General features: G+C 36.4%; 1 protein-coding gene across 1 annotated transcript in view; it reads left to right on the top strand.

The window, feature by feature from the left end:
- LOC145678675 (uncharacterized) overlaps nt 1-12,283 on the top strand; it is a 780,488-nt gene extending 768,205 nt beyond the window's left edge. The window contains exon 3 of the mRNA XM_081749071.1: nt 12,199-12,283. Within this exon, the coding sequence (XP_081605197.1) occupies nt 12,199-12,266 (68 nt within the window). The 3' untranslated portion in view covers nt 12,267-12,283. The remainder of the gene's footprint in view (nt 1-12,198) is intronic.
- Nucleotides 12,284-12,720: the final 437 nt, after the last annotated feature.

Genomic DNA, 12,720 nt, shown 5'->3' with positions numbered 1-12,720 from the left:
ACAAAATAGATTCAAAGTATTCGTAGGTTTTTCTCGTTATGCTTGCTAGCGTATAAACATGATACGCCTTCGCTACATTCAATTATACTGTTCATCTTTTATTTTTATTTTTCAAGAATATACGTGTTTTGTTTTGTTTTGTTTTTCATGAAGAAATAAATTCATCCTCCACTTGGCATTTTTGATACATTCAAAGCGGTAAACTTCCTTATTTATTTGTTTAACATCATACACTGTAGAAAAAATTTCTGAATAGCAGTTGCTGATCTATAGAACACTTACGTTACATATATATAACTTTGCATTTAACATTACGTTAACAACGAGATCTGGAGTTCATGTTACATGTTTTTCACTCGGTAGGATGTATTTGTTTATGTAGAGATTAGTTTTCAAATGTCAAACATCAGAATACGCTAAAGCAACATTTCGATGTCTCAGTGTGTAAAATTCAAATGACTATTGTTTTGTAGCACTAACACACGAACGAAAATCACATTCACATTTCACCTATGTAATTGTACTTACTTTTTTTTTTACATTAACAATCGTTACAAGCAAATCTCGTTTGTTTTATTAGAATATTAACATCCTTTTCTATTGATTCTAATATTATATAGACAGTTATGAACAAGTGTGTCGTAAATAATGGTTCTAAAATAGGTATAGTAACCACACCATCGACTTCCAAACTTTTATTAGTGTTTGTTTTGAGGATTTTTTATGCAATATACAGGGTGTAACAAAAAGGTACGGCAAAATTTCCGGGGTGGATTTCTTATGGGTAGACCAGCAAAAAAGTTCATATGACCATATGTCGGGAAATGCATCGTAACAGAGTTACGGCCATTGAGCCGCCTGATAGTGTGAAATAATCACATTCAGGTCGCCCCTTAATGTGACTCAATTTAAACATCAATAACTCAGCCTCTAATTAAGCTAGGTAGATAATTTTGGTATCTATGTATTCCTGATGGACGACGCTTTCTGCCGATATGTATTTTATGTATGTGGGGGATGCTACGGCGGACGAGAGAGGGTAATTATGTGCTTTTTTGTTTTTTGCATCAGGATTTTGGGGATGGCATTCCTTCTCTCTTGGGGGTATGGGGGAGTATAAAATGCATATCGGCGGAAAGCTTCATCATTCAGGAACACATTGCTACCAAAGTTACCTTCCTAGCTTAATTAGAGGTTGAGTTATTGGAGTTTTAATTAAGTCCCATTAAGGAGCGACCAGAATGTGACTATTTCACACCATCAGGCGGCTCAATGGCCGTAAATCTGTAACGATACATTTTCCGACATATGGTCATATGAACTTTTTTGCTTGTCTACCCATAAGGAATCCACCCCTGAAATTTTGCCGTACCTTTTTGTTACACCCTGAATAGTCTGTAACGACGGGAACTAGACCAGACGGGATATTTTTGTAATGGGGTGTGAGACTGCTGTCGACTGCTGTCGATACCTCGTCATAATACGAATCAAATGGCTAATTCATTCACAATCTCTGGTATAGAGAATGGAACAGACTTCCACCAGATGTAAGGAATTCAACTTCAATTGTGACATTCAAAAGAAATTTGAAGCAATATCTGATAGCCTTAGCCAATGTACACCAATCTCGGGAATGATGTTTTTTTTTTTTCCATAAAGCTGAGCAGTAGCAACCAATTGTAAACAGAAACTTGAGGTATGTATCTATAATACTAGGTTAGTGGGGAGGTATGGGGGAGGGGGGAATGTATGGTAGTATACTTTTAAGAATATATATATCGTTCTGTGTATGCTGTATGTATAGTTTTCTTGTTTTTATGATAAATAGTATGAGGGTATGGGGGTAGGGGGTATGTAAGGGAGCAGATTCGTGTGTAGGGGTATATGTGTGTGTGTAGGTATATATGCATTAATGTAGTAATTGTATTTTTTATGGATTTGACATCAATTGTTGTATGTATATCTTGTATACATTTGAGTTGGTTGAGTGTAAGAAAAGGCAAACATAGCCTTAACTCTGCCGTTAAATAAAAAAAAAAAAAAAGAAGCAGGTTTTTTTTTTTTTTTTTTTTTTTTTTTTTTTTTTTTTTTTTTTTTTTTTTTTACATCAAGACGTCACTTTCACAGTATCTTCTCGATACAAAACATCCTCAATCCTTAAGGAGCATGAACCATGTAGGCTATATTTACAATATTTTTTCCGTGTGTGCGTCCGTTCGGGAGACAAAATACCTCAAGATCTACTTTAATGAATCGTCGTCAAAATTTTGTTCAGGTCGTGGAGGGTAAGATTGGTATCGAGACGAGACGAAACTTAATACAGTCTCAGTTTCGTCTTGGTTGACAAATGATGGTCTCAATCTCGGTCTCGTCTCGAGTCGAAAATCATCGTCTCTGTCTCGTCTCATGAATTTTTGCGTACGTAACTGCGTATCGATGAATGATATTGAGTTGGACTGAAAGGTGAGCTTGTAAATAAATTTTTATGAGTAGTTTTCAAGAAAAAGAAAAGCTAAATTTAATGGTGCTAAAAAGTATGTCCCTCGCTGCTAATAAGTAATTGATATTGTGTATTCTGTTAGAATATATTAAAAATATTCATTATATTGCAATGTTAATTAACATATTGTATCTGTTATCCTTTGTCTTATTTTAACAGTAACGCCCATACTACTTTCTATGTTTATCTAATGCAGGAGTATCCAGGCCCGTATCCAGGAGGCGCTAGGGGGGCCGGGCCTCCCTAAAATTTTTACGGTAGGCTTGCAAATAAACAATGCTATGGTTGGATCGAGCCCCTGCTTAGTTCTACCGCCTCACCTTACATTTTTGGGCTGGGTACCGGTCTGGAAGTCTCCAATCTTTTTAGCCTAAGGACCACACTGACTTCTCCATTAACACTCAAGGACCAAGACATAGCTAGCAGCTCATAATACCAATATATTGTAGCGTCAGCACCATCTTGTGGGGAGCGGCAGAATTACACAAAACGTCAGTGGAAGTATACACAGGGCTGTAGTCGGGGGTACACGGCGGTACACGCCGTATACCCTCTGTTTAATCTTAGCCATTAAAGTGTACCTTCTGCTTCAAAGCATATAGCCTTCTACTTTCGTTTAGTTTATATTTATTTAGTTAATCGTGCCATGATTCCAATGACGAAGTGACTGTATCACTTTTTTCTCTTCTATTTTTAGCAGATGTACAAATATGTATATGAGTCATGAGAAAAAAAAATCCGTTTTTTGTATCACACATTGTATCACATCTTATATTTTATCGAAGGTTTTCATTATTGCTGTTGCTACTTCTACTATTCTTTTAATGTCATTATACAGGAAGGAACTAAAACAAATTGTTAGTTTTAGGATGAGGGAATAGATAAATGCAAAATTACGCATTTTTGTTCTGAGAGGATATCCAAGCGCTTTTGAAGGTCGATGGCTGTGATGTTTCAATTGGTTAAAACTTTGTTCTCTGCTAAAGAGAACCAAACTTGTTCAATATTTATAAACTAAGATGTGAATATTTTTAATATCATATCAATGTTAATAAGTAACTTTGAGCAATACAGAGCCTATTAATTGAAAAAAAATCTTATCTTTATGATTTTAGAGAGTTAAATTTGGGCACAATTTTCTTACTTGTGGCACATCGGGTGCGACTTTTCTGTTCCTTCTCGTAGGTTCCTTCTCCACACTTAAGCTCATTTATGTCATTAATGATGTGATTTAAGTAAAGAGTGTCGTCAAAAAAACGCCATGAAATGCTTTTTGACTATAAAACAGTAATATATCTTTTATATTTTAATTGAATTATTAATTCATGGGTTTTACATTGTTCATTAAAAATGCCTTCTATGTCTTTTATGGCAATTATAGATCATTACAAAACAGTGTATACCCTCTGAAAATTTTAGGACTACACCACTGAGTATACAGGTGGTGTTCGCGGGCCATAGTTTGGAGGCTCTTGATCTAATGTATAAGCAGCACTTTTCTAGAATATCGAAGATTAAAAGTAAGGCTTAAATGCAAGAATAAGTATGTAAATCCGATACTACAGAAACACTTGGCATATGCGTACTGGAAACATCAGTCATCATTATTGTTCAGTTAGCGTTGCCTGCCATTCAATTAAGTGGGAGTTGTAACAACTATTGTTGGTCATTGTCATTTCCACTTCTTTTCACGCAGCTAAGATTTAACAACTAGCAATATAATGTGTACACCACGTGAAGGAGCTTGGTTTATGTTGTGTGATATTTTTTTCAATTCATATTGAAACCGGAAGTGGTAGTATATTTACAACACTTCCGGTGTTAGTACAGATAGAATAGAAATGTAATATATTGTGTATATTATACTTGGAATACTTAATTGATTACACAAAATCGCTCTCTGTGACTGTTTATTCCATAGCGATCAACGTTAAAGCTGGTAGTGGTTGATTTCTGTCACTTCCGGTTTGCATAATGGTTGAGAGAAGGTAGTACCTATTCTTAGAACGCTAAATCAGGTTTTAAAAATGAAAACAGTTTCTCACTACCTCTTATTTCTTTTTCTTTTTTTCCTCACGTAGATCAATATTGAAGCTGTAGGTTTCGGTAGTTTCTATCAATTCCGGTTTTAATGCAGTGTTACAGATGAATCCAAAATATGTTCTTGGGACGCTTGAGTGCAGAATACCGCTTCTTGCGGTGTATTACTTTTTTTGCGCTATATCAATTAACTTTAAAACTAGAAATGGTTGATTCTACAACTTCCGCTGAATGAATCACCTCAATCAAAGAACTCGATTCCTCACACTATCTCCCTCGTGGCTAAGCGATTAGCATACGCGCTTGTGAGACCCCGAGTTCGATTCTTGGCGAGAGCTCAAGTGGTTCGGAACCCATGTTAAACTGTAGGTTCACGTCTCAAATAGTCTCGCTACTTAAAGGAACGATCAAAAAAAAATTGAAATCAAAATCAATCGATTCCGCACACTTGAGCTTCTGCATTCTGGCCAAAATTGTTGATGATCCATCAAGTAGTTCTTCAAATTTAATGTTTCCCGGACAGATAGACACACGGGCCGACAGGGTAAATATATGAAGTTTTTGATAAACGAAATTCCTTTAAAATCTTCTTAGGAGTCGTCCACGTATTACGTAAAGCTATTTTTTTTTTTTTTGCCAAATTTTACCCCCTTTATTCATCTTGTCATACTTCTTAACGCAAGGTGGAACCCCTCCCCCTTTGTTACGCAAATGTTTTGATTTTTGTTTTTTCACCAATTTTGCGGGCTATTACGATAAAAAGAACTAATGGTTTGTAATGCTTTTTGCCAACAAATCAAAGAATTAGAAAGTGGTAGTACCGTAATAATATTTTAATACCATAAGGTTATTTAATTAACTAGTTTTTAATTCTTCTAAAAGGCATGCTGTCGTTTTCCCAAGGATATCGCACCCATCCTTTTAGGTCATCGATGATTGGCAAAGAGAAAACACTGCCGAAAAATACAGCTAAAAAAGGATCTAAACAACTGATATCGACCTCATTTTCAGGGATCCAGAAGAAATGCAAGCTCTTGCAGCGTTAGTGGACAGTGATCGACGCCTGACGATTCGTGAGCTCGCCCACGAAACCGGATTAGCGCATGCGACTGTGCTTCGCATCCTGAAGGAACGCCTGGGCATGCGCAAAATTGCATCACGATGGGTTCCGTATGAGTTGACGGAAATGCAGAAATGGATGCGTTACGACGCTGCTCGAACGCACTTGCAATTTTGCACATGCCCAGGCGTTCCTTCAGGATGCGAAGCACAGTCGTATGCTCTAATCCGGTTTCGTGGGCGAGCTCACGAATCGTCAGGCGTCGATCACTGTCCACTAACGCTGCAAGAGCTTGCATTTCTTCTTCAGAGACGCTAGGACGACCTGACCGATGCATGTGTGACACAGTTTGCCGACCTTCGTTGAAGGCTTTTACCCACCGTGCCACTGTTCTGTACGACAATGCCGAATCCCCACACGCCTCTTGAAGCCCTTGATGACACTGTCGTGGTGTACGATCTCTGGCACATTCAATCTTGATCCAACTCCGTTGTTCCTGTTTCGAAAACATAGTGACACCATTACGTTAGACCGCTCGCTCACAAGTGACTGTGTTTCCCTCGCCTGTGCGCCTGCCGGTGACGTGAGAGGAGCGAATCGATTTGCTCGGAGGGTAGGTAGGTATGTCAACAACGTGCGCTATCAGTGCCACTAGTATATTTCATTGCATAGTGTTTCCACAGCAGTGTTGCCACTATTTAAGTTCCAACCCTCGTATAATGTCATTTTTTAAAAAACAAAAGTGAATAGCTTTTGTAGCTAAAACATAAAAATTAATGAAAACATGGTTTTTGAATTATTTAAATCGAGTGCTATTGTTGTCTATTTTGAACTTAATATACACCAACATCATAGAATATACAAATAACGATACAAATATTAAAGCCCAATGTGTAAGTGATGACAAAAACTTTATTTTCTAAATTTTGCTTAAAAAAACAACAAAATATACTTTTCTTTCCTCGCGATTAACACATACATTTTTCAGTAAATTTATCATAGCGTTGGAATACTAAAGTAACTTCTTTAGGTGGCGTTTGTAATTGTGGGTATATGCTTCAATTCAATCCTACAATTATAATTTATGTTCAAAATCAAAATGTACGGTCTGTTAATGTTTGTTATTAATGACACGTTATTCCAAAACATGTAATGTAAAGATCATTTTAATGATAATATAAAATTACAATAAATTACAATAGAAGTGAGCAAAATTAACTGCATAATGACATATAAATACTTTATTCCAGCACTAAATGGCATTCTCTTGATTTTTCTGTGAGAAAATATGAACAATATCTCCGTGAAATCTAACTTTCTGGCTTCATCATATTCAATAGCTAGTATGGCCAATGAATTAAGTCTTTCCTAGGCTATTGATGTCTATTACTTGAGCATTTCTTGAACGGAAAAAAAGAAATGAAAGTTTTACGTCCCACGCTTATGCCGGTCAGGCTAAAGGAGACGGTGAAAATGAGAAATGAATGAAATGGTGGAATGAAGCAAGTGTGAGGAAACGGGAGAACCCCGAGATAACCCACGAGCACGATGTTTGTTCACCACAAAGTCCACACGGCGCGAGCTGGGATTGAACCAGGGACCCCAAGCACCGGAGGTGAACGCTCTACCACTGAGCCACCGCGCCACCGCTTTTCTTGAACGGAATAGCAATAAAGAAATGTTATTGAATTCTACTGGAGTTTCTTCAGTTTGTAGCAAACGGTCTTACGGATAAGAAGTAAGTAGCAGATCTCGGTCAGTTTTCCAAGATAATATCTCTTCTCACGGAGGGCTGCAGAGAGTTCCCGTAGAATAATCCTAGACGATGTTTTACATTACTGATAACTTAGCCGTGGCGTGATCATTAGGCTATTAAAATATCTGAATTAACATTAATTTTTTAAAAATAATCATTTACCAACATAATCTGAATTCCTTGAATTTTGTTGGTTTGTCGTCCCGGCGTCCCCCTTGGTCGCGGTACGCGGGTCGCTCGTCCCGATCATCCCGCCCAAGCGACGACCCTCACTACACCAACAGGAAGAGATTAAACAAATATGTTATTCATTATACAGAATGGCTCAGTGAAAGATCTCTCGTCTCTAGTATGTGAAGTCCGTGATTCGATCCCATATCACGTAAATAGTTTGTGATTGACAACATCGTGTTCGTGGGTTTCCACATGTTTCTCCCGTTTCCTCTCAAATTCTCATTTCATTAGTACTGTAATAATTTTCAGATATGAAACGAAAGATTTCAATTCAATTCCTTGTATGTATTGTACGAAGTTTGTAAAAGTACTATGTAAATTAGAATTTCTACAAGGATGAAAAAAATGCTCAAATATAATGTAATATACGGTGTTCGTTATTTCTTATATTTTTTTAATGCATTGCTTGCTTTAACCTTTGTTTAACTTCCCATTTCGGCCTTTGTTTTCTAGCATTGAGACGGAAGAACAAAGAGTACGTATCCTAGGTTTCCAACCCCCGCTCTCATCTCTCTGTCATTCTAATATAGAAACCGTAAAGCTTGCTGTTGAACGAATACAGCACAAAGCACTGTGTTCGGAAGTGAAACGTCTCTTTTCTCAAACTACGTTTGCCTTTGCTGGGTGAAGAAGAACATGAACATTATATCCCCTATTTACTCTCCGAAGATGTATTCCACAGCCGCTTGCTTGTCAGTCTGATGCAGAAAGAGGCATCCGTTTACTTCAAACAAAAACGGGGCACGGCTTCTCTTAATTTCTTCTGAAGAAGCCACGGAGAGGCTTATGATATACATACGTGAGTGAAATTTGATGCATTAGAAGTCAAAAGAAAGGGAAATAGTGGAAGAACGCATATGCTTACACGTAAAAGGCATATTTCACGTCTCTAAGCTTCTACAGATGATTTCATATTCAAAATTCTAGATGTGCTCTATATAGCAAGAAGAGAAAAATGTGCTTTGATATTAGAACCTGAAGAACATATATTATGTAAGTACAATGAGGAGCTACAACAAGGCACTATACTTATCGTTCCACGTCATATACATCCTTTTTCTTCTTTTTTTCGAAGTGTCTAATAAATACATAGAGTTGAGACAGTTTTTCTACTTATTTGAGGTTGAATTGACTGACGGATTAATTTATATTTTTAGTCAGTAGATGTGACTATACAGGGTGTTACAAAAATTTGTCACAATTTTGGGAATAGATTGTTCACATCAAAATAAGAAAAAAAAAGTTCATATGGACCTTTGGTCGGAAGTGCATACTTTCGCAGTTCTAGGGTGCCGAAAACGTGAAAAAAAATGAACTTTAAAGGTACTATTTCAGTGCTATAGGACCGATCTAGTCAGGTCAAGACATCACTGAGTAACTATCCAAATATCTATCTTTCAGAACCTCCGTTACTTGCACTATCATTTTTAGAGAGGCTGTTTGGGAGAACTTGATCACTCTCCACCTATCTCTCTAAAAATTTGTGTGGAAGTACTGTAGCATTCTTAAACATGTATATATTTTGATAGTTCACATACCAATTCCTCAGTGATGTCTTGACCCGACTACGATAGATCCCATAATAGTGGAGCTATGAACTTTCCAAGCTCACTTGTTTCACGTTTTCGGCACCCTATAACTCCGAAACTACCCTCTTTTGAGCACAGACCCATATGAACTTTTCTTCTTATTTTGATGATGTGTGATTTTGATAATGTGTCACATTTTTGTAACACCCTGTATAGGACGAGGTTCAAATGGAATCTGAACCACTGTAGCGCGCTCGGTGCTGTTTCACTACGAATTGAACCCGAGACTGTGCATCAAAGTATATGATATATACTACTTCCGAGGGAACCCTTAATGATTGTATGTATTGATGTTCAATAAATGAGAATTCTTCTAATAATAACTTGAAATAATGTTATTGTACATCTTAATGTACTCCATAATTCTATGGGGAGCACAGTGGTACATCGCTCACCTTTAGTGTGATTGGTTCTTTGTTCGAGCTCAGACCATGTATGTTTATGATAACATTGTATACGAGTAAGTGGATTTTCTGGGAGACGACCTGTTTTTCTCCCCCATTCTCGTTCCACAAAGTATTTCATAATCAATTTCATTAATCATATCTCTCTTTTTTTAGAGTTAAGCATGAATTTCACTTTATTTTTAGAATTCTCAATTTAGATATGCTGTCGGTTCGCTCTGGGGCCCAGAGTAAGTTGTATTATTTCAATATGGAACCTAACAACTGTAACATATTCGCGCTGAAAGGTCATTGAATCGATTGGCATGGTGACTGATCTAGGCCAGGGCTTTTCAAACTTTTTGCAGTTGAGGCTCTCTGAACCACCAAAATCTGAACGCGCCTCCTCTGTCAAAAATGAAATGTATCAAGAATGTAAATACACGAGTCCCTAAAAGAAAGACTATCACTATGTTTCATTTATTAATCACTAACGGAAATATCTCATTAATACAGGTGATCTACATTATACAGTGGGCCACAAAAATTCTTGATGTGCAAAGTCCGCGAGATAGGCAACCCAACTAACGCCTGCTCCAACATTAATTACGCCGGGTAGAGTAGCTAGAACAGCAGGATCAAGTTGCCACACCTGTTAAAAGAATAAATCGTAAAGTGTGCTTTTGTGCAGGAGTGAGGAGAAACGCTGGCTGACGAAATGACAAAAGGGAGTTTTTGGATACTTGTACTCACAGTAAACAGCACAATAACAGAAAAAATATACGGACACCAGAGGCGCCGATGACAAGATTAACAGTTGGGGAACTTAAATAATCTTATAATTAACTCAAATTAGGGACTATAAACAAGTTAACTTGCTTCAAATGATATGCATATATTCGTATCAAATAATATACGGATAGATTATGCGTTATGTAGTACGTTATTTTTTAAGTAAACACAAAGCCTTGCGCTGAGTTTGGAAATTATTAGCAATAGTCCTACCTGCAAATCAATTAAGGTATGGGTCGACCACTCGGGGGAAGAGCCCAGCCTCCAATGAAAATTTTGGGTGTCTAACAGGGCCTGAGCTCCTAGGTTCCGGCGCCACTGATTAATACGTAATATTGCTTCGAAACTAGAACTTGTCCGATTTCATTATTCGTTAAATAACTTTTGAAACTGCTAAATATTTGTATGCAGTAATTTATTTGTAAATATTAAAAATGCAAAATTCGGTAACACTCAAACGAGTTGGAGAACCTATCCGTACTTCCCCTTAGGTTGTAAATAAAGCTGAAGGTTCTTGATTTGAATAATATTTGTGAAAATTTACAGATTGAGACACAAGGGGAAAAAGGAGAATATAGTGTCAGTAAACAACAATTTAAAAATGCACGAAATTAACGGTTAATATCAAATATAGAACCATTAACACAATTAACTCTGTAACTCGTTTTCTCCATTCATTTTTCTTTCTTTATTTTCAGGATTACATCATCACTGAATTTCTCCAGTAGAGATTATCTTTCATTTAGCAGCATCCAACTGGAGCTCAGCCTTGTAAATGAAACATTTAAAAAAAAGTTGTTAACGGCGACGGGGAGACTCGAACTCGGATCGCCAGTTTAGAAAACCACAATGCTAACCACTCACCTAAAGCGTTACATATTTGGGCGCGATTAAATAAAGAGTTTTTTCTGGTCGCTCAAAACAGTAGCTTGTTAATAGTCAAATTCAAAACACAGGAATATGTAATAGAGAACCCGAATATCGCTGTATTCACTAAACTATTAACATTTCAGATTTTTTAAAAAAGAAAATACAAAACTCCTTTATTTTGAATGAAATACGGCGCGTATATTACACTCGTAAACAAACTAAAGACGAATCAATTACTGCGTAGTAATCGTGGTTCAGTGGTCAAGGCGCTTGACCAGTAATCTGAAGGTAATCAACTCGGATCCACGAACGACCTGTACACTTTTTTACTTTAGAATTTTCGGTGGCGAATGATCAGCGATGACACATGTTCTATTATTTTCAGATATTTGAATACTCGGATGTTTCAATATTTGAATTATCAAATCTTTAGGAATAATAATAATAATAATAATAATAATAATAATAATAATAATAATAATAACAATAAGCTAATAATAATAATGTATTATCACTCAGGGCATAACATTACAATCACAAACGTGATATTTGGCAAGAATATTTCGATTTTGTTTAGTATTGCCCACGAGAAGAGGAATTTCTCATCTCGTTTGTAAAACAAAACAAAGAAAATTGAGACTAGAATTAACATTTTACATTCGAGACGGGATAAAGCTAACTCAAATTATCGTCTCGCTTTGGAGATGAGAATTGAGACGAGACGAAAAGTATCAAACATTTCTCGTTTTATCTCAATTCTCGGAATAGTGTATGTCCATTCTTTAAGTAACAATTGTTTTTTAGACTGAATCTTAAATTCTATGAGCTCCGAGATACAAAGTAACAAAATAGCGTATATTATGTTCTGTGTAGGTATTTTTGTAGCAAAGCTATTATAATTACTTCTGCATATACTAAAAGTTAGTTTATTATATGCCTTACTGTTCAGTGATATTCAGTTATTTTTATTGCAGTTATTTTCCTTGTATTATACCTTCTACATGAAACTATAGTGGAGCGCTTTCGTTCAGAATTTTTGTAGTTGCAGAGGTGTGTCCCGGAGGTCCGGACAAACTCCCAAAATCCCGACTTATCTGTAAGTTTTGTCTAATTTTAGGGTAACTTTAAAAATGTTAATACAAATACATAGTAAGACGCTTTCTTTGGATAAAACACTTTGGATTATGCATGCATTATATTGAAATTTTAACAAAATATATATACAAATATAAAAAGGAATAGTTCCTTTACAAATTTTGGTTGAACGGATATATGAAACGTGTTGGAAATGGCGAACGAAAATATTATTTCTAGCAGTAGGAGTAATAGTGGAAGACGTTCGGAATAATTGTTAGGAAACATTTATGACCCATACTAAACCCTAAGCATGATACTTATGTATGCTAACCACGTTACGTTCTCCTACACAACGAATCAAGGTTGTAGACAGACATGTGAAGAGATCGTTTCCACTCTAACTTGGAAGATCCTTCGTG

Source organism: Thermobia domestica, chromosome 2, assembly GCF_964235325.1.
Source record: "Thermobia domestica chromosome 2, izTheDome1.hap1.1, whole genome shotgun sequence".
Classification (NCBI taxonomy): Eukaryota; Metazoa; Arthropoda; class Insecta; order Zygentoma; family Lepismatidae; genus Thermobia; species Thermobia domestica.
Note: the sequence above shows the minus strand (reverse complement) of the source record. Positions and strands in the feature narration are given on the sequence as shown.